Genomic DNA, 20,854 nt, shown 5'->3' with positions numbered 1-20,854 from the left:
CAGAATTGAGAGGTTTGATCTTCTTGCAGTCCATGGGACTCTCAAGAGTCTCCTCCAGCACCATAATTCAAAAGCATCAATTCTTCGGCGATCAGCCTTCTTTATGGTCCAGCTCTCACTTCCATACATCACTACTGGGATAACCATAGCTTTAACTATACGGACCTTTGTTGGCAAGGTGATGTCTCTGCTTTTTAAGATGCTGTCTAGGTTTGTCATTGCTTTCCTTCCAAGAAGCAGGCGTCTTTTAATTTCGTGACTGCTGTGATACCTCACCATTTTCCTCCAAGGAACTCAGCTATGGAGTTGATGGTTCTCCCCTCCCCACGTCATTTAATCTCCACAGCAGCCCTGCCAGGTAGGCTAGGCAGCAGGGCTGCCAAGTTGAATAAAATATTTTGGGGGGGAGTAACCCCTGCCTTTCACAATCATTCACATGATGGGGCACACGGACACCATTTGAATAGCAACACCCATCAACTTTGGGGGACCCGGCCCCCGCAAATATTTTATTGGGGACCTGAGCTCAGTTCTGCCTAGTGCCTAAGCCATGGGTAGGCAAACTAAGGCCTGGGGGCCAGATGCGGCTCAATCGCCTTTTAAATCCGGCCAGTGGACGGTCCATGAATCAGCATGTTTTTACATGAGTAGAATGTGTCCTTTTATTTAAAATGCCTCTCTGGGTTATTTGTGGGGCCTGCCTGGTGTTTTTACACGAGTAGAATGTGTCCTTTTATTTAAAATGCCTCTCTGGGTTATTTGTGGGGTATAGGAATTCATTCATTCCCCCCCCCCAAAAAAAAATATAGTCCGGCCCCACACAAGGTCTCTGGGACAGTGGACCGGCCCCCTGCTGAAAAAGTTTGCTGACCCCTGAAATACAGCAACCTGAGGCAAGAAACAAGAAGAGACGCTTGGTCCCAAGCACTCTACTATTCAAAATAGGGTATTTTACTTACAATACCCTTCTCAATGTGCCCAATTTGAATCAGTCCATTTTCATCTAGCATGTAAACGCTCTAAACTTTCTCATTTAAACATTTGACAAGTTTTGTACAATCTTGCTTGTTCTCCATAACCAAATTTATACTAGCAACATATACAAGCAGAAAAGCTGTTTCTCCATTTTGTTGTTTTTCCCCATCATGAGACATCAGTTGAATTGGACCACAAATATCAGTATGAATAAGTTGCCAAGGCTCTGAACCTTTCTGGTTTTCCTCGGGGATAGAAAGGGGTGCCAAAAGTAGCAAGGGACAGAAGGAAACAAGCGTGGGGTTCTGAGCCACTACATTCTTGTGACCAGCCTCCCCTGAATTTTATTATTTTGCTTCCACCACTGGAAAACCTGCAGCTCCTTTAGATGGACCTTTGCCCAGATTTCCTTCCCCTTCATCTCATGGCAGGTTTATAATGGGGACAAAGTCTAGCTTGCCTTAACAATCATAATGAACCCCATTAAGCTTTTTATAGAGGCACCATCTGGGCTATCGATTCCTGCTCGGGTTGTGTTTCCACAGTTCCACCCACGCACCTGCAGAATCTGCCAGTTGAGCTGGGAAGACTTCTCTGCCAAGCTAAGCAGTTGGCTCCTTACCTCTCTCGCCCTGACCTAGCCACTGTGATCCACGCGACGGTCACCTCCAGACTTGATTATTGTAACTCACTCTACGTGGGGCTGCCCTTGAGACTGACCCAGAAACTCCAGCGGGTGCAGAATGCCGTGGCGAGACTCCTTACAGGGTCCTCGCTATGGGATCACATTCACCCGGTACTATACCAGCTGTACTGGCTCCCGGTGGAGTACAGGATCAGGTTTAAGATGCTGGTTTTAACCTTTAAAGCCCTGTACGGCCTAGGACCCTCGTACCTATGGGACCGCCTTTCCTGGTACGTCCCATGGAGGACCTTACGGTCTTCAAACAAAAACATCTTGGAGGTCCCGGGCCACAGGGAGGTTAGGCTGGCCTCAACCAGAGCCAGGGCTTTTTCGGCCGTGGCCCTGATCTGGTGGAACACTCTGTCACAAGAGACTAGGGCCCTGCGGGACTTGACATCTTTCCGCAGGGCCTGCAAGACAGAGCTGTTCCACCAGACCTTTGGCCAAGGCACAGTCTGACCCCCTCCTTTGGTAATCCTTATAGAACTCTAGCCCAATGGTTGCCATTAATTTGATTCTGAATTGATTTTAAAATGAATTGATTTTAGAATGCTGTGTTACTTTGGCTTCGGCTGGGGAGGGCAGGATATAAATAAAATTATTATTATTATTATTATTATTATTATTATTATTATTATTATTAATCTCGATATCTTGGAGGGTTGCCAGAGGTCAGCACTGACAACACCAATCTACGTGGACCCAGAGTCATATTGAGACTCCTAGGGGCACTTACTGTCCACCTCTCTTCAGATAAGCAGTAATCAAATAATTACAGTTGTGTGTAGGCATTTATCCTAGAATCCTAAAACTGGAGCGGACCCCAAGGGTCATCCATTCTAACCCCCTGCAACACTGATTCCTAGATACCTGAGAGGTCTCTGCGTATCCACCTTCTCTCCTCTAGATCTGAGAATTGCTGTGTGTGTGTGTGTGTGTGTGTGTGTGTGTGTTTTCCAAGGGAGAAAACCAGAATAAGCAGACTCTGCCTGAAATGACCCCCTCCTAGCTCTGCCCCCCCAACCCTCAGCTGCCCTGCCAACAGTCCCACAAGCACTACTGCAGGGGTCACCAACCTGAGGCCCAGGGGCCGGATGCAGCCCAGTTGCCTTCTCAATCCGGCCCATGGATGGTCCGGGAATCAGCATGTTTTTACATGAGTAGAATGTGTCCTTTTATTTAAAATGCATCTCTGGGTTATTTGTGGGGCCTGCCTGGTGATTTTACATGAGTAGAATGTGTCCTTTTATTTAAAATGCACCTCTGGGTTATTTGTAGGGCATAGAAATTAGTTCATCCCCCCCCCAAAAAAATATATATAGTCTGGCCCACCACATGGTCTGAGGGACGGTGGACAGGCCCATGGCTGAAAAAGGTTGCTGACCCCTGCTTTAGTGGTCATCAGCCCTCGCTGCTGAGAAACCTCCTCATAGCACACATTAATGGGTCTTAAGCTCTGCCTGCACTGCCAGGAGCTGTCCAGCATTTCAGAAGCTCTCTCTCCTTCCCAGTTTCCCTTGGAGGTGCTAGGTATTGAACCTGGAACTTTTTGAGGTCCACCACTGAGCTATTTGACCTGTTTCTTTCTTTTTAAAATAAAATAAAATAAAGTATTTATACTTTTCAGGTTTATGCATTTCACTGATTTTACAATCATTTTGACATTTCAAAACTTCCCCCTCCTGCGGTTCCTTAAACTTATTTTTAATATCTTCTGCATATCCAAACTAACTTAATATGCTCATTTATACATCTTCTTTAAATATATACTCTTATGAAATGGCAGGTTAATACAATAATCCTGCCAATGTTCTTATCTGTTTACAATTTGTCTGTAAATATTCAAGAAACCATTTCCATTCTTTTATAAAAAAGGTTGTTATCTTGATTTCTTATTTCTTTCTGGTAATTTTCACCATTTCTGCGTATTCCATAAGTTTTTGTATCCATTCTTCCTTTGCTGGGACTTCTGTTTTTTTTTTCCATTTTGAGGCAAGTAACATTCTTGCCGCTGTAGTTGCACACATGAATACATTTCTGTACAGTTCGGATAGTTCTGTCCCTATGATTCCCAAAAGAAAAGCTTCTGGGTTTTTTTTTTTGTTTTTTTACAAAGGTTATTTTAAACATCATTTTCATTTCATTGTATATCATTTCCCAGTAAGCTTTAACCTTACTACACAATGGCTAATAATAATAATAATAATTTATTTATACCCCACCCATCTGGCTGGGTTTCCCCAGCCACTCTGGGCGGCTCCCAGCGAAATATTAAAAACACGATAAAAAAATCAAACATTAAAAACTTCCCTAAACAGAGCTGCCTTCAGATGTCTTCTAAAAGTAAGATACAGTGGTATCTTGGGTTAAGTACTTAATTCGTTCCGGAGGCCCATTCTTAACCTGAAACTGTTCTTAAGCTGAAGCACCACTTTAGCTAATGGGGCCTCCTGCTGCTGCCGCGCCGCCAGAGCACAATTTCTGTTCTCATCCTGAAGCAAAGTTCTTAACCTGAGGTAATATTTCTGGGTTAGCGGAGTCTGTAACCTGAAGTGTATGTAACCCGAAGTACCACTGTAGTTGTTTATTTCCTTGACATCTGATGGGAGGCTGTTTCACAGGGTGGGTGCCACTACCAAGAAGGCCCTCTGCCTGGTTCCCTGTAACTTTGCTTCTCACAGCCAGAAAGCCTTCAGAGCTGGACCTCTGTGTCCAGGCTGAATGGTGGGGTGGAGACGCTCCTTCAGGTATACTGGGCCAAGGCCATTTAGGGCTTTAAAGGTCAGCACCAACAGCTCGGAAATGTACTGGGAGCCAATGTAGGTATTTCAGGACCTCAAGTGACAGCCATGGAACCAGGACCCCCAAGCTGTGTACTTGCTCCTTGAGAGGGAGTATCACCCTATCAAGAACAGGCAATCTCCCAGCCATTTGGTTTAGCTGGGGAGTTGCTGCTGTTGTGCCCAGGTCGTGCTTGGGGGTTTCCAATTGGGGAATCTGGCTGGCCACTGTGAGAACAGAAGGTTGGGCTAAGTCTTTTTTTTTTATATAGAATGTTTATTGAAATTTTCAAAAAATTAAAACAAAAAACAAAAAACAAGGAAAAAAAACAAAAAACACACATATAGTTGCAATCCTTTCTTTCAATATCATATTTCCTTGACTTCCCCACATCTCCCCTTCTTGTATTCCAATTCAGTTTTTAATTCAACAAGTTCCTATCCCCAAATTTTACCTTATTATATTTAAATCCTTTTAATTAACCAATTTTAACATAAACCTCAATCTTTATGCATTAAAACTTATTCTTAATACCTTTTTCTAAAGTCGACCCCAATTCCATTTCACGAATTCCCCATTTTAGTCTAAATAGCAAAACAAAATATTTACAAGAAAAAACAAAGTATATTTGTACCGCCTTTGGATACCCAAAACCCTTGGGCTAAGTCAGGGGTCAGCAAACTTTTTCAGCAGGAGGCTGGTCCACTGTCCCTCAGAACTTGTGGGGGCCAGACTATATACTGAAAAAAATTTGAATGAATTCCTATGCCCCACAAATAACCCAGAGATGCATTTTAAATAAAAGGACACATTCTACTCATGTAAAAACACGCTGATTCCCGGACCGTTTGCGGGCCGGATTGACTAGGCGATTGGGCCGCATCTGGCCCCCGGGTCTTAGGTTGCCTACCCATGGGCTAAGTAGTCCCCAATTTGACGTGACCTAGTTGCAGCCAGGCACTCCTGATGCTCTCAGGAGAAGCAGGTGCTCACTTTGCAACAATCCACAGCGACCGCAGCCTCAGATCAAAGGGCTCCTCTTGAGCAAATGGTCAATTTGTCTCCTCCTCTCTCCACCCTGTACCAAAGCCTCGCTGGGGCCAAATATATCCTCCTGCCTCTTCTTAAGCTCGCTGGCAGTCTTCTCAAAGATGCCTGGATGGGCCATCAAAACCACACAGAGAGCACTTGGCAGGCTTAAGAAGAAAGAAAAAACAGCTTCAAAGCTTTTCAGAATGGGAATGCGAGGCGCTTTTGAAGGGAAGGGAGACAGTCAGGTGGGAGAGGGGACATGCAAACGAGCGCTGGTTTATTCATGAGATGCAAATCGCAGGCAGATCGCTTTCAACTGTTCCCAAGGCAGCTGTGCGGCGTTCCTGCTTCACTCCAAAGCATCTGATCTCAATATGCTGCATCGAAGGGGTGGCAAGCCCCACTCAAAGCAAGGAAGCTGCGACACCCACAAGCAGAAAAAGGCTGCCGGGCCAAATCAACAGGATGAAGGACCTGTTCCCATTTCATCTCCCTCGATGGGTGAACATGTCACCCCTGCGGCACACAGCCAGCTGCTCCCCGTCTGAACCATCTGCTGGCCAACTTGGGAATGAACCCAGGACGCTGCTTATACTAAGGCAAACCTGTGGCCCATCTAGACCAGTGCTGTCTTCGCTGGCTGGCAGCAACTGCGCACCAGGGTTTCCTGCAGGGGGCATTCCCAGCTCTACCTGGTTGTGCTCGTGGGGATTTCACCTGGGACCTTCTGCATGCAAATTATTGATTCCACTGCACTTTGATCTTAACATTTCCTCTAAGGTGGTGTACGTGGCTTGCCCCCTCCTCTCTCCCCACAACCACCCTGCAAGGTAGGCGAGGCTGAGAGAAGGCAGCAACTGGTCCAAGGTCACCCAGCGAGCTTCACGGCGTGGGAATTTGAACCCTGCTCTCCCAGGGCCTAGTCTAACATGCTAAGCACTGCACCGTTTCAGCAAAAGCAGAGACTTCTGGCCTATTGAGATCGTCAGGGAGGGCTGGAAATGGCCCTTGCCAGAAACCCAGCGGAGCTGCTGCCAGCCAGTGTAGACAGTACAGTGGGCTTGATTCAGTATATGGGGATTTCCTGTCTTAAAGGGCAAGCTGCAGCTCAGAACACCTGCTCTGCATCTAGAATGTCCCTGGTTTTTTGTGCAGGTAGGGCTGAGGAAAGATCCCATTCCGTCTGAAACCCCGGAGAACCACTTGCTGCCAGTCGATAGCACTGTCATTTTTTCAGCTTGGTGCTGGGGACTTTCGTACAGGCAAACACAGACAATAATTCAAATATCCCCCTTTTAATCTCCAAAATAAAAACCAGCCCCTGCAAGAACAACAAAAGACATCATGCAGGTCATCTGTGGAAGACCTATCGCAGTGGAATTTTACTGCAGGAGAGGAGAGAGGAAAATGAAGAGAGCAGGCTCTGAGAAGGTACCATCTAGAAAGGGCAAATGTCAAGAGGAAATAATGGCGCCAGAGGCTGGAATCTTTCAGCATCACAGACAGCAAAATGGTGCTGGAGGTTATTCTGTTTATTAAAAAGGGACAGCGTGACCTTTTTTTTTTGCGTTTACTCCTACCAATCCGTGCCAAATCCTGGCCACACGACACCTCACCCCTCGATGGGGCTTTGCTGTTGACTTGTGGCTACCGTGGGTAACAGAGAGGGCGCAAGTGACCTTCATGCTTGGAAAGGCCTTCATAGTATAAGAGGCAGCTTTTTTGCTTCATCCAGTTTGTAACTCAGGCTGACAAACCATTGAGGCAGGACGACAGGGAGGAGAAGCTGCCTCCTTCCCCTTTTCAGGCGTGATCTTTGCCTTGGGTATGTATATGCATGTTGCTTACAACACCCAAAACGTTTTCCAGGAAAGTGCACGAAACACAAACCAGTTACGGTAACCCCAATCGGCAAGGTACAACGGATCCTGGCAGAAGGCAAACTTGCACTCCCAGCAGCAGCACAAAACAGCCACCAGAACAAGTCGTGTCATTTTGATTTTTGCTCAAGCATCTCGGCAGCGCATAAGCCACTCTTCATGCATGCAATCCACTACTAGGATGGAGTGATTAAGAGACTTGTCTGGAGGCAAGTCTCCTTGTCACCTACAACCAACAAGCAGAAACGAAATCAGCCTTTCCCTCAATGTTTGAATACAACTCCCACCAGGCCCAGACATTGTTGGCCTCCATCCGTCTCGAGAGACAATGGAGTGGTCCTTTGAGGGTGAAGTCAAACCATTGGGAGAGTTACAGCGGCTGCTGTGGCTGTAGAAACCGATGCAGGAGAGACCTGTTTTATTGCAGGTGGGGAGAATTTTGCTGCTACAGGCACACCATGGCATTTCTTCTCTCTACACCCCTCCCAGGAGTCATTCTTCCTCTACCCAAGTTGTGGATACACAACCTACCTGCCTGTCTCCAGGCACTGCAGTCATCTGCAAGGGATTCTCATACAGGAGAGTTAATGTTGTCAAGACTTCATTGTTACGTTTGCAGACGTATTTGCAACGCAGTCTTGGTGGTATCATAGATATACAGGGACATATAATAGAGGCAGCTGGATCAGGCAAGTGGCCCATCTAGTCCAGCACCATCTTATCACAGTGGCTGACCAGATACCCCAATGGAGAGAACCCCGTACGCAGGACCTGAGCACAAGAGTCTGCTCCTCTTCTGTGGTTTCCAGCAAGCGGTATTCAGAAGCATCACTGTCCCCAACCACAGAGAGAGCATAGCCATTAAAGTCATCTAGGTTGGTGGCCATCACTACATCCTGTGGCAGGGAGTTCCATAGTTTACACTGCATGAACAGTTACTTTCTTTTATCTGTCCTGAATCCTTCAGTATTCAGCTCTGTTGGATGTCCATGAATTCTTGTGTTATGAGAGAGGGAGAAAAAGCTCTTATCTACTCTCTCTAATTTTATAAACTTCTATCATGTTGCCTCTTACTCGTCTTTTCTCTAAACTAAAAGGTCCAAAATGTTGCAACCTTTCTGCATAGGGGTGTCGCCCCCTTCCCTTGAACAATTCGGGTGCGCTTTTCTGAACAATATACTATTTCGAAAAGCTAGCCTGCAGTTTCTTGGAGAAGGCAGCTCACACTTAACTCACTACTAGGCTTTGCGATTTTTATTCTAATGTCAACAAAACCAAAACTTCAGTGTGCTAAATTCTGTCAGTGAGCAATGCCTGAGGCTACCTCATAAATTCGTGTGTGTGAGAGGGGGAATAAATGCATTTCATGACAACGGGGAGAAAACAAGCAGAGAAGTTGTAGCTTCAATGCCTTAAGCTTCACCGGTGTGTCTTCACGTGAGATACGAGTCAAGCCAGCATAAGGGTTGATGACAATCAACAGTGTGTGTGTGTGTGTGTGTGTGTGTGTGTGTGTGTGTGTGTGGCTCTTAAACCTCAATTTTAAAAGAAAAACAGAAAGAAGTTGTCGTGACTGGTTGATAAGGAATCTATAAAAGTGCAGGGGGAAAAGAAAATACCTGAGCAGGCAAGTGAAAAAAACACACACGCTTTATATGCAATACAGTACAAATAAGGTAAGACTGACCATGTGGACACACTTTTAATAAGGCTCTGAAAACTAGTCCAAAAACATTTTGCAAGTGTGGACGAAGAAGAGGGTCCCAAGCATGAGGAGTGAGGCTTGAGCCCATTTCCCCTGCTGAGCTGTGACCGGCAGAAATGGTGGTTTGGTACAATTTAGGCATCACTCGTGTGTCAGTCTCCATCTTTCTCTCTCTCTCTCTCTCACTCAGTATGCACACATATATACAAGCACAGCATGGTCGATCGGTCTTCCTTGTGAATTAAGACACACTCTGCCCCGCCCCCCCATCAAGGAAATATTACGAAACCCGGAAAGGGGGGGTGGGTAGGTGGTGGGGGAAGTAAATGGAAAATAAAAATATCAGAACTCCCAGGGGCTAGATGTCCATGCATCGCTGCTTTCCATCTAGAACAATTAAGACCACTTCTGGGCCTGGCTTCTGAAAGGAAGGAGGAGGAGATGGAGATGGAGAGAAAGGCAGGCTGCTCTATAAAGCACTCACAACGGCAGACTGAATTATTACTGTTAACTCTTTACCTTGGGAAAGAATAAGATTGTTCAGCGCCACGTTTCGCCTCTTTAAAAAGAAAGACCCAGGGCTGTTCACTGGATCCAAAGCCAGCACGAAGGTAGACCCAGAACGAACCTCAGCGCCCCCCACTCCCATAGCCCCAGCTGGAAAACCTTGCCGATTTCGCAGGCTCCCTCTCCTGCCTTCCCCGGAACAGCAAATTGAGATAGTATAGGAGGACCACCAAATTTACAGCTCTCTGTTACAAAAGGGAAAATGAACTTGTCACACCCTTTTGAAATGCTAAAGCTCCCCCCGCCCGACAGTTGTGCAGGACCATCATCATTTTTCAAAGCTCTTTTGGATATGTGTCAGAAGGTCTAAGGAAGTGTTTGTACACTGCTCCCCACCCGAAAGAAAAAGGCAGGCAAGTGTGTGTGGGAGACTCTGCCTCCACCTGCACCAAAGTCTCACTTGAGCTCCTGGGCGACTGGGTCAATCTGGCAGGGCTGAAAACCGGGGCTTCCCTCCGCCAGAGAAACTGGTCCAAAATAAATCAAGTTATTCCCGAGAATAATTCACTATGATTAATTATCTGGGGCCCATCTTAATATGTTGGAAGTGAAGTCTTAAACAAAAGCAAAACAAAACAGGAGGGCATTGTTTTTTGATAACAGGCTGAATAAGTGCCTCTCTCCCCATACCCATCCCAAACCTCAGGTTTTTAGAAAGGGATTTTGCAGGCTGTTCAATCCTGGGGGGCATATCTACGAAGTGCCAGAGGAAGCCAAGGGCTACTGGAAACAGAAAACCCTGCAAGTTCACAAAAGACCTCTCTGCCAGGGAGCCGAACACCTGCCTCGCTGAAAGAGCAGATCCAGAAATGAAGGTCGCAGGAGGGGAGGTGGGGGAGATCTGATGCTGCAGCAAGCCGACCCTTCTTCCTCTGCAGGGGGGAAACGGAGAGGTGCAGCCTTGAAACTGCTCAACGCTCCACCTCTGTTGTACTAGGCCAGAAGCTCTCCTCCGAAGAACAGCTCTTTCTCTCTCTCTCCTGCAGCGCAAGTGGGTGAGGGGGCCAAGGCCCTTCAGAATGGAGTCCCACCTGGGCGGCTGGCTGGTCTTTTTGAAGTCCACTTTTCTTGGAATGCCCAGCCAGAGCCCAAACTCATCTCCCTACACCCCAGTTACTTCTGCTGCTGGCGCGGTTGTCGAAAAACATTAGTGTCCAAGGAGACCGGTACCTGGAGAGTAAATGGAAGGGGGAGGGGGGAATTTGGAAAGGCGGGGGGGAGAAAGCTTAGAAGAGAGCAAAACACGGTGGCAGGTAAATATAAGGCTGGAGGGAAGAGAAAACAAAGCATACCTTTAAATCCCTCTTCGGGCATGCAGACTGCAAAGGAAAGCAAACAGGTCAAGGTACATTCTGAGGTGTGGAGGTTAGGGTCAGAGGAAGCTGTCTTGTACAGTTAGACCCCTGGCCCTTCTAGTTCAATATTGCCTACAGTGGCTCTCCAGGTTTTCAGGCAGAGAGACTCTCCCAGTCCCAACTGGAGATGCCGACTGGGTACTTCAACATGCCAAGCAGATGCTCTACCGAGCTACAGCTCCCCACAAGCTTCAATAACGTCTTCTTGGCAGCTTTCCCTGGCACTGGGGGGGGGGGGGACCAAGGTCTCGTTCCCACCCCTTGACAACCGTGTGAGTCAGTCTCAGACTGGACCCTTTGCTCCAGCTACCACCTCCTGCGTCTCCACTCCAATAGGTAAAAATGACTGGGCGGGAAGAAGCAGGGATTATTCCAGAGGAGCGTGTGTGTGCAAACTTCTCCTTACCTTGCATTACATCATCTATTGCTGCATAGTCCACAATTGGTTCATCTGCCTGTCGGAAGAAGGGAAAAGGGAGACATGAGAAGAGGAGCCCTATTAAGCCAATTTGGATTATGCGCTTTCAAAAGAGAGACAAGGCCTCCTGCTCCATGTCACCAGACGACATTTCCAGGCCAAACACTCCAGATCCAGAATAAAAGCAAAGAAACAAGACGGTTCATCCCCTTTTGGGAACCTGGCCGGAACTGTTCACAGCTGTGGCAACGAGGGCTTTAGGGTGGCTTATCCCTACTGACCTTTTATAAAGGTGTCTGCAATAGCTTCAGACAGGAAAGGGGCTGGTCCACTTAATTATCTCTGTCAACAGGAGTTGCAGCAGTTGACCACTAGCCAGCCATCTTTTCCTCCCAGAAGTCAAAACCAGCACTTACTTCCAGTGGCTCTTCTTCAACCATTGTTTTGAAGTTAAAGGAGATCAAGGCAGCCCAAAGATCCAAATGAGTTACAGACTGGGGCAGGTGGGGGAGATGACAAGTTAAGGTAGTGTGTTCTTGGCTTCCTTTTTGCGGGGGAAGGGGGGATCTGAGCCCAGGCCAAAATAAGGCCTCAGGTGGGCACTATGACCAGTCAGGGATGGATGGATGGATGAATGAATGCAGGAAGGGGTAACTGGTGACCCCCAAAGTGTTGGTCTACAAATCCCATCAGCCCCTGCTCAGCCAACATGAAAGCATATAAACAGCCCTGCTGGATCAAGCCAATAGCCCATTTTGCCCAGTTTCCTGTTCTCACAATGGCTGACCAGATGCACCAATGGGAAACACACAAGCAGAACCAGAGTGCAACAGAAACACTCTCCTCCTGTGATTCCCAGTAACTAATATTCTGAAGCACTGTTGCCTCCAGCAGTTGAGACAGAGCATTGCTATTGCGGATAGTAGCCATTGATATGGTCCCTGCCCCTGAACTTCCTAGTGAAAAGTAGGTAGGCTGGAAGTTTTTGGCACAGAGAGAGCCGGATTGCATTGTGGCACACAACCACTGGCCTTGCTACAAGTATCTTGGTGGAAGGAGAGCCACACCTAGCGGCAAGCAACTCTCCCGGCTTACCTTTAATAAAACAACGGACTCCGGAGTGACTCCGAGGCTGCCAAGCGTCGCCGAGTCGTCGGTGAGTATTGCCCCATCGATCGACAGGTTCTGGTCGAAAGGAGCAACGGAGAAGGCGTGCATGATCTGTGTGCCAAAATGAGGGGCAGGAAGCGCAACAGTTGCAGGCAGCAAAACAAACACAGATGGCTTTTAAGAAATACGACACCTCACGGCAAAAAGTTGAGGCATGCTGCTTCCTCCGTTTCTCTCCCTCTCTTGCCCCGATCTGTCACCTCCGCTTTGTCCCTTTCAGCCCCAACCCACAGCCAAAGGGGCACTCCTCTGCTCCCCCCACTCTCATTTCAGGTGGTGGGGGGGAGAGAAGGATACAATATCTTAAAATAAGATCACAGGTCTTAAAAGAGTGATCAGAATCATCAAGGTGAGCATCACCCTCTCTCTTTTACCCCTGGATGGCCATCTGTCAGGGATGCTTTAGCTGCAATCCCTTGGAAGTCACTTCCAACTCTACAATTCTATGATTCTACGGATTCCCAAGTATAGCTTTGGGGGAGGACGGAGGCCTCAGGACTCAGGCAAGCCACCTCCAGGGTTCAGGGCAAAGTCCGCCTCACCTGAATTTTCAGGTCTTTCAACGTCTGGTTCGCCGACACCAGGAGGGCTTTCTCCCCGCGGACCTTCCTGTGCCGCGTGCTCCGGCGGATCCCCTGCTTTTGGTAAACTATGTAGTTTGGGTGTGACATTTTCTGCCGTTTCGTGTTGCTGTTGGCCTGGAAGCAGGAAGGCAGCTCATTGGACTCGACTGCCAGAGCGGCAGGTTTGTTTCTTGACTTAGCAAACAAAATCCCTACTCCCACCCCCCATGTTCTTATCTAAGAGGCTCTAATGAACTGCAGTACCAGACCTGGGGAACCTGTGTGTAGCTCTTGAGATTCTGTCCGACTTCCAAGTCCCATGAACCTTCAGCCAGCTGGAATTGGCCACACATTTTTAAGAACTGAAGAGCCTGGATCCCTGCAGCTGGATCCCGCCAAAGCGGACCCAGCTAGTCCAGCCTCCTGTTCTCAGTGTGGCCAACCAGGTGCCCATTATGGGAAGCCGGGAAGCAGGACCCAAGCACAAGACCCCTCTCCCCTCCCCAGGTTTCCAGCATCTAGTCTTCAGAAGCATTGCTGCTTCTGACTGCGGAGGCCACCCAAGTTGGTGGTCATCCCTGCCTCCTGTGGGAGAGAGTTCCGCAGTTTAAGCACATGCTTTTAAGTCTGGCCTCAAATCGTGTGCTTCGACCACTTGCTTTCAGCGGTTCCAGGGTGCAGAGATGAGGAGCGAGTTCACAATCCACAGAAGCCCAGGAGGAGGAGGAGAAACAAATGATCTTAAAACAAAAAAATGGTGACCAAGGACGTACCTGGTTAAAATCTGGATCCTGCTCCCCTTCCAGGCGGGCCTCCTCTCGCTCCTCCTCTGCCTCAGAGCTGCTCATGTTCAGCTCTGGGGCGGCATCCTTCATGACCTGGACATGACATCAGAAGCAAGGGGAAAACAAAGGAAAGCAAAACAGCACACCTGTGAGTCGCCTTTAGAAAAAAGGAAAAGGCACCCGAAGTCAGAGGTTGTCAGGAGTTCACCGCAGCCACAGAAGGCTAAAAAACATGAGAGTTGCGTCATAAGGCTGCTGGTAGATGCTGGTCTCTACCTCAAGATTGGGCAAGGAGAAATCTGTGTATATGTCTGAGTGTCTCTCTCTCTCTCTCTCTCTCTCTCTCTCTCTCTCTCTCTCTCTGTGTGTGTGTGTGTGTGTGTGTGTGTGAAATAGAGAGGATTTGACTAAGTGACGCGGGTTGTGCTGTGGTCTAAACCACAGAGCCTGGGGCTTGCCGATCAGAAGGTCGGCGGTTTGAATCCCCACGACGGGGTGAGCTCCCATTGCTCGGTCCCTGCTCCTGCCAACCTAGCAGTTTGAAAGCATGTCAAAGTGCAAGTAGATAAATAGGCACCGCTTGAGCGGGAAGGTAAACGGAGTTTCTGTGCGATGCTCTGGTTCACCAGAAGCGGCTTAGTCATGCTGGCCACTTGATACGGAAGCTGTACACTGGCTCCCTTGGCCTATAGAGCGAGATGAGCATGCAACCCCAGCGTCATCCGCGCCCGGGTCTAATGGTCAGGGGTACCTTTACCTTTTATGTATTTGACTATAAAATATGAAGCCTAATCAGCTTTGGGGACTTGCTTTGAGATAAGATCTTGCAACACCAAAGGCCCATAAGCGCACCTGATCTTCTAGCAATGGCCTGTTCACCCAAATTGACTGCTTTGCTATTCCCCTCCATTGCTTCCACTGTCGCTGTCTTTCAATTCTCTCCCCGCTCCCTAGGTGTTAAAAATACAGGACACAAATGGCATGGAAGCCTAGATCGGATCTTCCCTGCCAAGAGCGACCCTTGGCAAGAACCAGCCCGATTGCAGCCGCTCTGTTATGCTGGCCAAGGTGATGCTGTTCCCCGACACAAACAAACCCCTCTGCCCTTTTGCAACAGCAGCAGCTGCAGAGGAAGAAGATCCTGCATGCAGCCTCTCCAGAAACCTGCTCAACAGGATCTTGTGACCTTCCCACACTAGGACTTAATATTCTGCTGTGATCAGCTGGTTCCCAGCACCTTGGCGGAAACACCAGGACATATGTCAGAAGAGGGGAGAGTCATCATGTATTCCTGAGGTGGGTGGGCATCTTTCAGCAGCTCCCTGAAGTTCCCCCAGGACCATATAAAGCTGGGGAAGGGCTGAGCCTCAGTGTCCCGGGTTCAAACCCTGACAGCATCTCCCATTGAGGCTGGGAAAGACCCTGGAGAGTCATTGCTGCCAGTCAGTGTAGACAATGCTGACCTAGATGACCCCAACGATCTGGCTCAGCATAAGGAATAAGAAAATTTCCTATTCAAACCATCCCTTTACTCAGAACCATGAGGACTAGAAATCTGGCTTTGTTTACAAGAGGATTGCTTTGCATGCAGAAGGCCCCAGAGAAAACTCTCCCCACGTTCTTATAGCTTGAGACTCCATCTCCAACCAAGGAAGCACACAAGCTTGACAAACACCTTTCGTTTGCTTCCCCCTGCTCCCCTGCTCAGCTGTTCAGAGATATACTGCCATTGGCCATGGAGGTTCCATTGCAGCTCAACAGTCCCTCCCCAACATTTCACCTAAGAAGTTCCTGAAGTCCATATGCCAGTGGCCCCGCCAGGCTTGTGCTGTAACAGAGAACTCAATGAAGGCTGGGATATCCCAGTTGGTAGAGCATGAGACTCTTAATCTCAGGTTAACTGCTTCAAGCCCCACATTGGGCAAAAGATTCTTGCATTGCAGTGGGTTGGACTAGAGGATTATCGTGGTCCCTTCCAACTATGATTCTATGAAGGCCAGAGAAGGAAGGAGGGATTAGGCCAGAACTATGAAGCAGATGGCGCTGTGGGTTAAACCACAGAGCCTAGGACTTGCTGATCAGAAGGTCAGCAGTTCGAACCCCCGTGACGGGGTGAGCTCCCGGTGCTCGGTCTCTGCTCCTGCCAACCTAGCAGTTCGAAAGCACATCAAAGTGCAAGTAGATAAATAGGTACCACTCCGGCGGGAAAGTAAACAGCGTTTCCGTGTGCTGCTCTGGTTCGCCAGAAGCGGCTTAGTCATGCTGGCCACACGACCCGGAAGCTGTACGCCGGCTCCCTCGGCCAATAAAGCGAGATGAGCGCCGCAACCCCAGAGTCGGTCACGACTGGACCTAACGGTCAGGGGTCCCTTTACCTTTACCTTATGAAGCAGAGAGAGAGAGAGAGAGAGAGAGTGCACAAAGGAGAATACGCAGGGGTGGGGTGGACAGAGCCTCTCTACCTTTTTGTTGTCCACCACTTTCCGCACGTAGATGGTGGCCTGGGCATATTCCCTCAGGTCCCTCTGCTGCTGGCACAAGAGCCCTTCTCTGCATTCTGAGCACAGCTCTGGAAGGTTGGGGAGCAAAGAAAGGAAAAACGCCGATTAACTACCCAGCAGGGTCTGTTTCTACAAAGACCAAGCACTTTGGGCAATGTCACTAAACCAAGAACATCCACAAGCCTTTATTTACTTACACACACACACACACACACAAAAGTACAGATCTTTCAGAGGTAATCTTCATTTCTTCTTCATGTACAGTGGTACCTTGGGTTACATACGCGTCAGGTTACAGACGCTTCAGGTTACAGACTCCGCTAACCCAGAAATAGTACCTCGGGTTAAGAACTTTGCTTCAGGATGAGAATAGAAATCGTGCTCCGGTGGTGCCACGGCGGCAGCAGGAGGCCCCATTAGCTAAAGTGGTGCTTCAGGTTAAGAACAGTTTCAGGTTAAGAACGGACCTCCGGAACGAATTAAGTACTTAACCTCAGGTACCACTGTAATTCTTTTTACAGTGGTACCTCTGGATGCGAACAGGATCCGTTCCGGAGCCCTGTTCGCATCCTGAAGCGAACGTAACACGCGCATGACACCATTTTGAGTATTTGCGCATGCGCGAGCGCTGAAACCTGGAAGTAACACGCTCCGTTACTTCCGGGTTGTCACGGAGCGCAGCCCAAAAATGTTTTTCCTGAAGCGTATTCATCCCGAGGTATGACTGTATTTATTTCTTTTTTCTTTTGATAAAAGTAATAATCATAAATAAATAGGAATAAAAATGTGCACCCCACCCCAATCCATTCCATTGTAACTATCCAACTTCCCAAAATTTCAACACCTCTTGTGATGGTTTGACCCCTTCCCGTTTTAACAGTACCAATTCTACAAACACCTTCCATAATTTCTCCTGCGTATTCCCCATCTTACCTTAGCGGCACATGCTAATTTATCATTAATAGCTACATCCCACACCTCTTTATGCCATTATTCCATTTTATATTCTACTTGCCCCTTCCACTTCCTAGTTATCATAATTTTTGTAGCTGTCAATAAATTTGTGAGCAAGTCCTTCATAGCCTGCGAACCTTCCACTCCATTGTGAATTGATAATAACGCTACCTCATTATGGCTTACAACCCAGACCAGTACCAAAATCCTACAGCATACAGTATGTTCTGTATTGTATAAATTCATATTCATGTTATTATTATCCATTACCCATTTGATTCCTGTAATAAAGGAAGTAGAAAAACAACTAATAACGAAATAGCTGCAATAACAGGAAACCAGCATATTATAATATACCTGGTTCAAATCTGAAGAGGGTTTTGGGTACAAGCAGAAATCCCTTTATGACGTCTTGTCATCCTATATGTCATCGATTCTGAATTTGCTTTTAGTTATACTTTTTTGCATTTTAAGGTGTGTTTCGTATTGTTAGTCGCACCAAAAGATCAATGAAAAATCACTATAAAACATAAAATTCTAAAGCCACTAGAAATTTTACAAAAAAACCCTGCTTGAAATAGGAACCAGCCGCAAAAATATATATACTCTGGCTCTACGAAAAAGTCTTTGTTCCATCTCCAAAGCGCAGGGGTTGGGCAGGAGAAGCTGTCATCTCTGAAGCACAGCAGCTGCCTGAAATAATTTTTGGCCCAACGCTCACATAATGCAAGTTAATGGCCTTGTGCACAACCTCAGCATGGAACACAGCCCAGGCAGTCGGGCATGTCTGCAGGTCATCTAAAAATAAAAGTGGAATACCTGAGCTTGCAGCCACCTGCAGAAAAAGCGAATGCCAGAACCGAGTGGGAAGAGCAGAACGTAGTGTGGAGTTTGCACAAGCCAGTGATTTTTTTTAATGTTTATTTTTTGAGGTGGGGGAGACGGAGGAAACTTGCTTGCTTACTCACCAGGTTCGGTGATGAAGAGCGGTGCTTCGGGGCTGGCGTCCGCGGGCTGCCTCCTGATGACTCGAATGGCATAGTCCACCACGAACAGCTTTTGGATCTTCTCCCACTCGCTGGGCCATATCAGAGCTATACTGTGCAAAGAAGCAGAACATGCTGCCTTACTTGGAAAGGGGAGGGCGGCCTCCCTCTTCCCGCAACACGCCAGACCACATGCATCGAAAGCAGCAGGGAAGGGGCGACAAATGCCAAATTTATGATGGAAAGAGCGATGTTATCTACGAAGGAGATATATGGAAACCATCTGGACTTAGTGGAGGAACGGGAAATCCACACAGGATTATTATTTTGCTTATCGGCTTAAGGAGACTAACAGAAGAGATCGTAAAGGAAAAATAGAAATTATATGAACAAGATATGATGTGGAAACACCAAGATAAGACGGGATAGAATTATGAATTTTGTTTGGACTGATTGGGACTGATTTGGACATTAACGCAATAATAAGAAGATGATCTGAATCCCCCTTTGGATCTTGAAGTATGGGTTCCCCCAACAAAATTTAAAAATTTGGCTTTGTAATTTGGAATTTATGTGATGTGATTTAATTTGATGTGATTGGCCAGTTAATAAAAAATATTTTAAAAAAAAAGAAAAAAGAAAGCAGCAGGGAAGGGGATCCCAGTTAAAGAAGTGCTTTCGAAAAGCCTCAGAAAATACCACCCTGGTTATAATAATAATAACAATAATTTTATTATTTATACCCCGCCCATCTGGCTGGGTTTCCCCAACCACTCTGGGCGGCTTCCAAAAAACATTAAAATACTGTGATACATCAAACATTAAAAGCTTCCCTAAAAAGGGCTGCCTTCAGATGTCTTCTAAAAGTCTGGTAGTTTTTGTTCTCTTTGACATCTGGTGGGAGGGCGTTCCACAGGGAGGGCGCCACCACCGAGAAGGCCCTCTACCTGGTTCCCTGTAACTTGGCTTCTCGCAGTGAGGGAACCGCCAGAAGGCCATCGGTGCTGGACCTCAGTGTCCGGGTAGAACGATGGGGGTGGAGACACTCCTTCAGATATACTGGACCGAGGCCGTTTAGGGCTTTAAAGGTCAGCGCCAACACTTTGAATTGTGCTCGGAAGCGTACTGGGAGCCAATGTAGGTCTTTCAAGACCGGTGTTATATGGTCTCGGCGGCCACTCCCAGTCACCAGTCTGGCTGCCGCGTTCTGGATTAGTTGTAGTTTACAGGTCACCTGGTTGGTTGGTTGAATGAATGAATGCAGGTTGCTTGCCCACGTGAGCCTTCATTCCAGAGGTGGCTGCCTGCTATTTATTCAGAATCTTGAGGACTAGAAACTTGCTTTGTTTTTAAGATCGGCAGCAGAGCACCTGCCTCACAGGTCCCACGTTCTATTCCACGCAGCATCTGCATGTAGGGGCTGGGGGACGAAAGGCCCTGCCTCAGACCCTGAATAACCCTGCCTGCCAGTGCAGACAATACTGAGCTAGACAAGCCAAGGGATCTGACTCAGTAGAGACGGCAGCTCCCTGACTTCCTACACTGGGCAGCTGCACGCTGAACTGCAACCCATGCAAATCCTCCTCACTGCCCCTTACCCCCCCCAAAAAAAAATACCTGAAAAAGATGCAACTACTGAACGGAAGCAACTCACAGTTTAGAATCGTCTTTGGTCATGGAGGCAAACGTGAACATCAGGCCGCCATGTGGACACAGAAGATCCCGGTTCCCGACCGAGGAGACGGGGCTGCAACGTGTAGGCCGCCTGGTTGAAGGTCAGAAGAAGAGGCAGAGATGGCAGGCATTGCATAGCAAAAGCCATTCTGACAAGCAAGAAAGTAGGGTTGCTACTTTCAATTTATTTTAACCAGACCAGAAAGAGGGAGAACGTGTCAGGTGGAAACAGAGTAGCCTTCCAGCTCTAATAAAAGGGGAAGGGTCTCTAAGCTCAGTGACAGAGCCCCTGTTTGCATGCAGAAGGCCCCTGTTTTCAAGGACTAGCAAGGGAGATCTGGGGCTATGAAACAGAAGCTGTTTCACCCACTAGTCATAATGGCACCTGGCTGGGCATGTGGGCCTTTGGTCTGGCCCAGCAGCCAGACTCGCTCTCCCTTTGCCTTCTCACCTCACGAATTTCCTCCATTCTTCCACGAAGAACTTTGAGACGACGTACAGCTCGTCCACCTCCTGAAAGACAGTTTGCCAACTTTTGTGAAATTCAGACTTTCAGAGAGTTCCTTGTTCCCCTGCAGAACGTTATGTGGAGGGCATGAAAAGAGGAAGACTTCAAGGGCGGCTTCCAATATGCTTCCCCTGCCGATTTAAAGTTCTGCCCCCAAAACCATTGGTTAAAAGTTGCTGCCCAGAGGAAAGTTTTCAGAAAAAGCCAAGCAGCATTCATCAGGCTTCCTGAGAAGGCTGTAAACAATCACTTGTAACCACGACCTGTAGTTTGGTTTTGTGGGTTTACTTAGGGAGGCTGAATGCATGCAGGCAG

General features: G+C 47.7%; 1 protein-coding gene across 6 annotated transcripts in view; it reads right to left on the bottom strand.

The window, feature by feature from the left end:
* Positions 1-8,985: 8,985 nt before the first annotated feature.
* USP48 (ubiquitin specific peptidase 48) overlaps positions 8,986-20,854 on the bottom strand; it is a 45,715-nt gene continuing 33,846 nt past the window's right edge. For 4 of the 6 annotated variants that reach the window (XM_083629312.1, XM_083629313.1, XM_083629314.1 and 1 more), the window contains exons 18-27: positions 20,483-20,544; positions 20,012-20,122; positions 18,340-18,470; positions 16,379-16,485; positions 13,905-14,009; positions 13,111-13,266; positions 12,494-12,619; positions 11,387-11,435; positions 10,918-10,944; positions 8,986-10,795 (exon numbers count right to left, since the gene is read on the bottom strand). In XM_083629312.1, the coding sequence (XP_083485438.1) occupies positions 10,773-10,795; positions 10,918-10,944; positions 11,387-11,435; positions 12,494-12,619; positions 13,111-13,266; positions 13,905-14,009; positions 16,379-16,485; positions 18,340-18,470; positions 20,012-20,122; positions 20,483-20,544 (897 nt within the window). In that variant the 3' untranslated portion in view covers positions 8,986-10,772. The remainder of the gene's footprint in view (positions 10,796-10,917; positions 10,945-11,386; positions 11,436-12,493; positions 12,620-13,110; positions 13,267-13,904; positions 14,010-16,378; positions 16,486-18,339; positions 18,471-20,011; positions 20,123-20,482; positions 20,545-20,854) is intronic. The other 2 variants (XR_014551796.1, XR_014551797.1) reach the window with 1 other exon arrangement.

Source organism: Podarcis filfolensis (genome assembly GCF_964270895.1).
Source record: "Podarcis filfolensis genome assembly, chromosome: 8".
NCBI classification, from domain to species: Eukaryota; Metazoa; Chordata; class Lepidosauria; order Squamata; family Lacertidae; genus Podarcis; species Podarcis filfolensis.
This window is presented reverse-complemented; position numbering and strand designations above follow the sequence as displayed.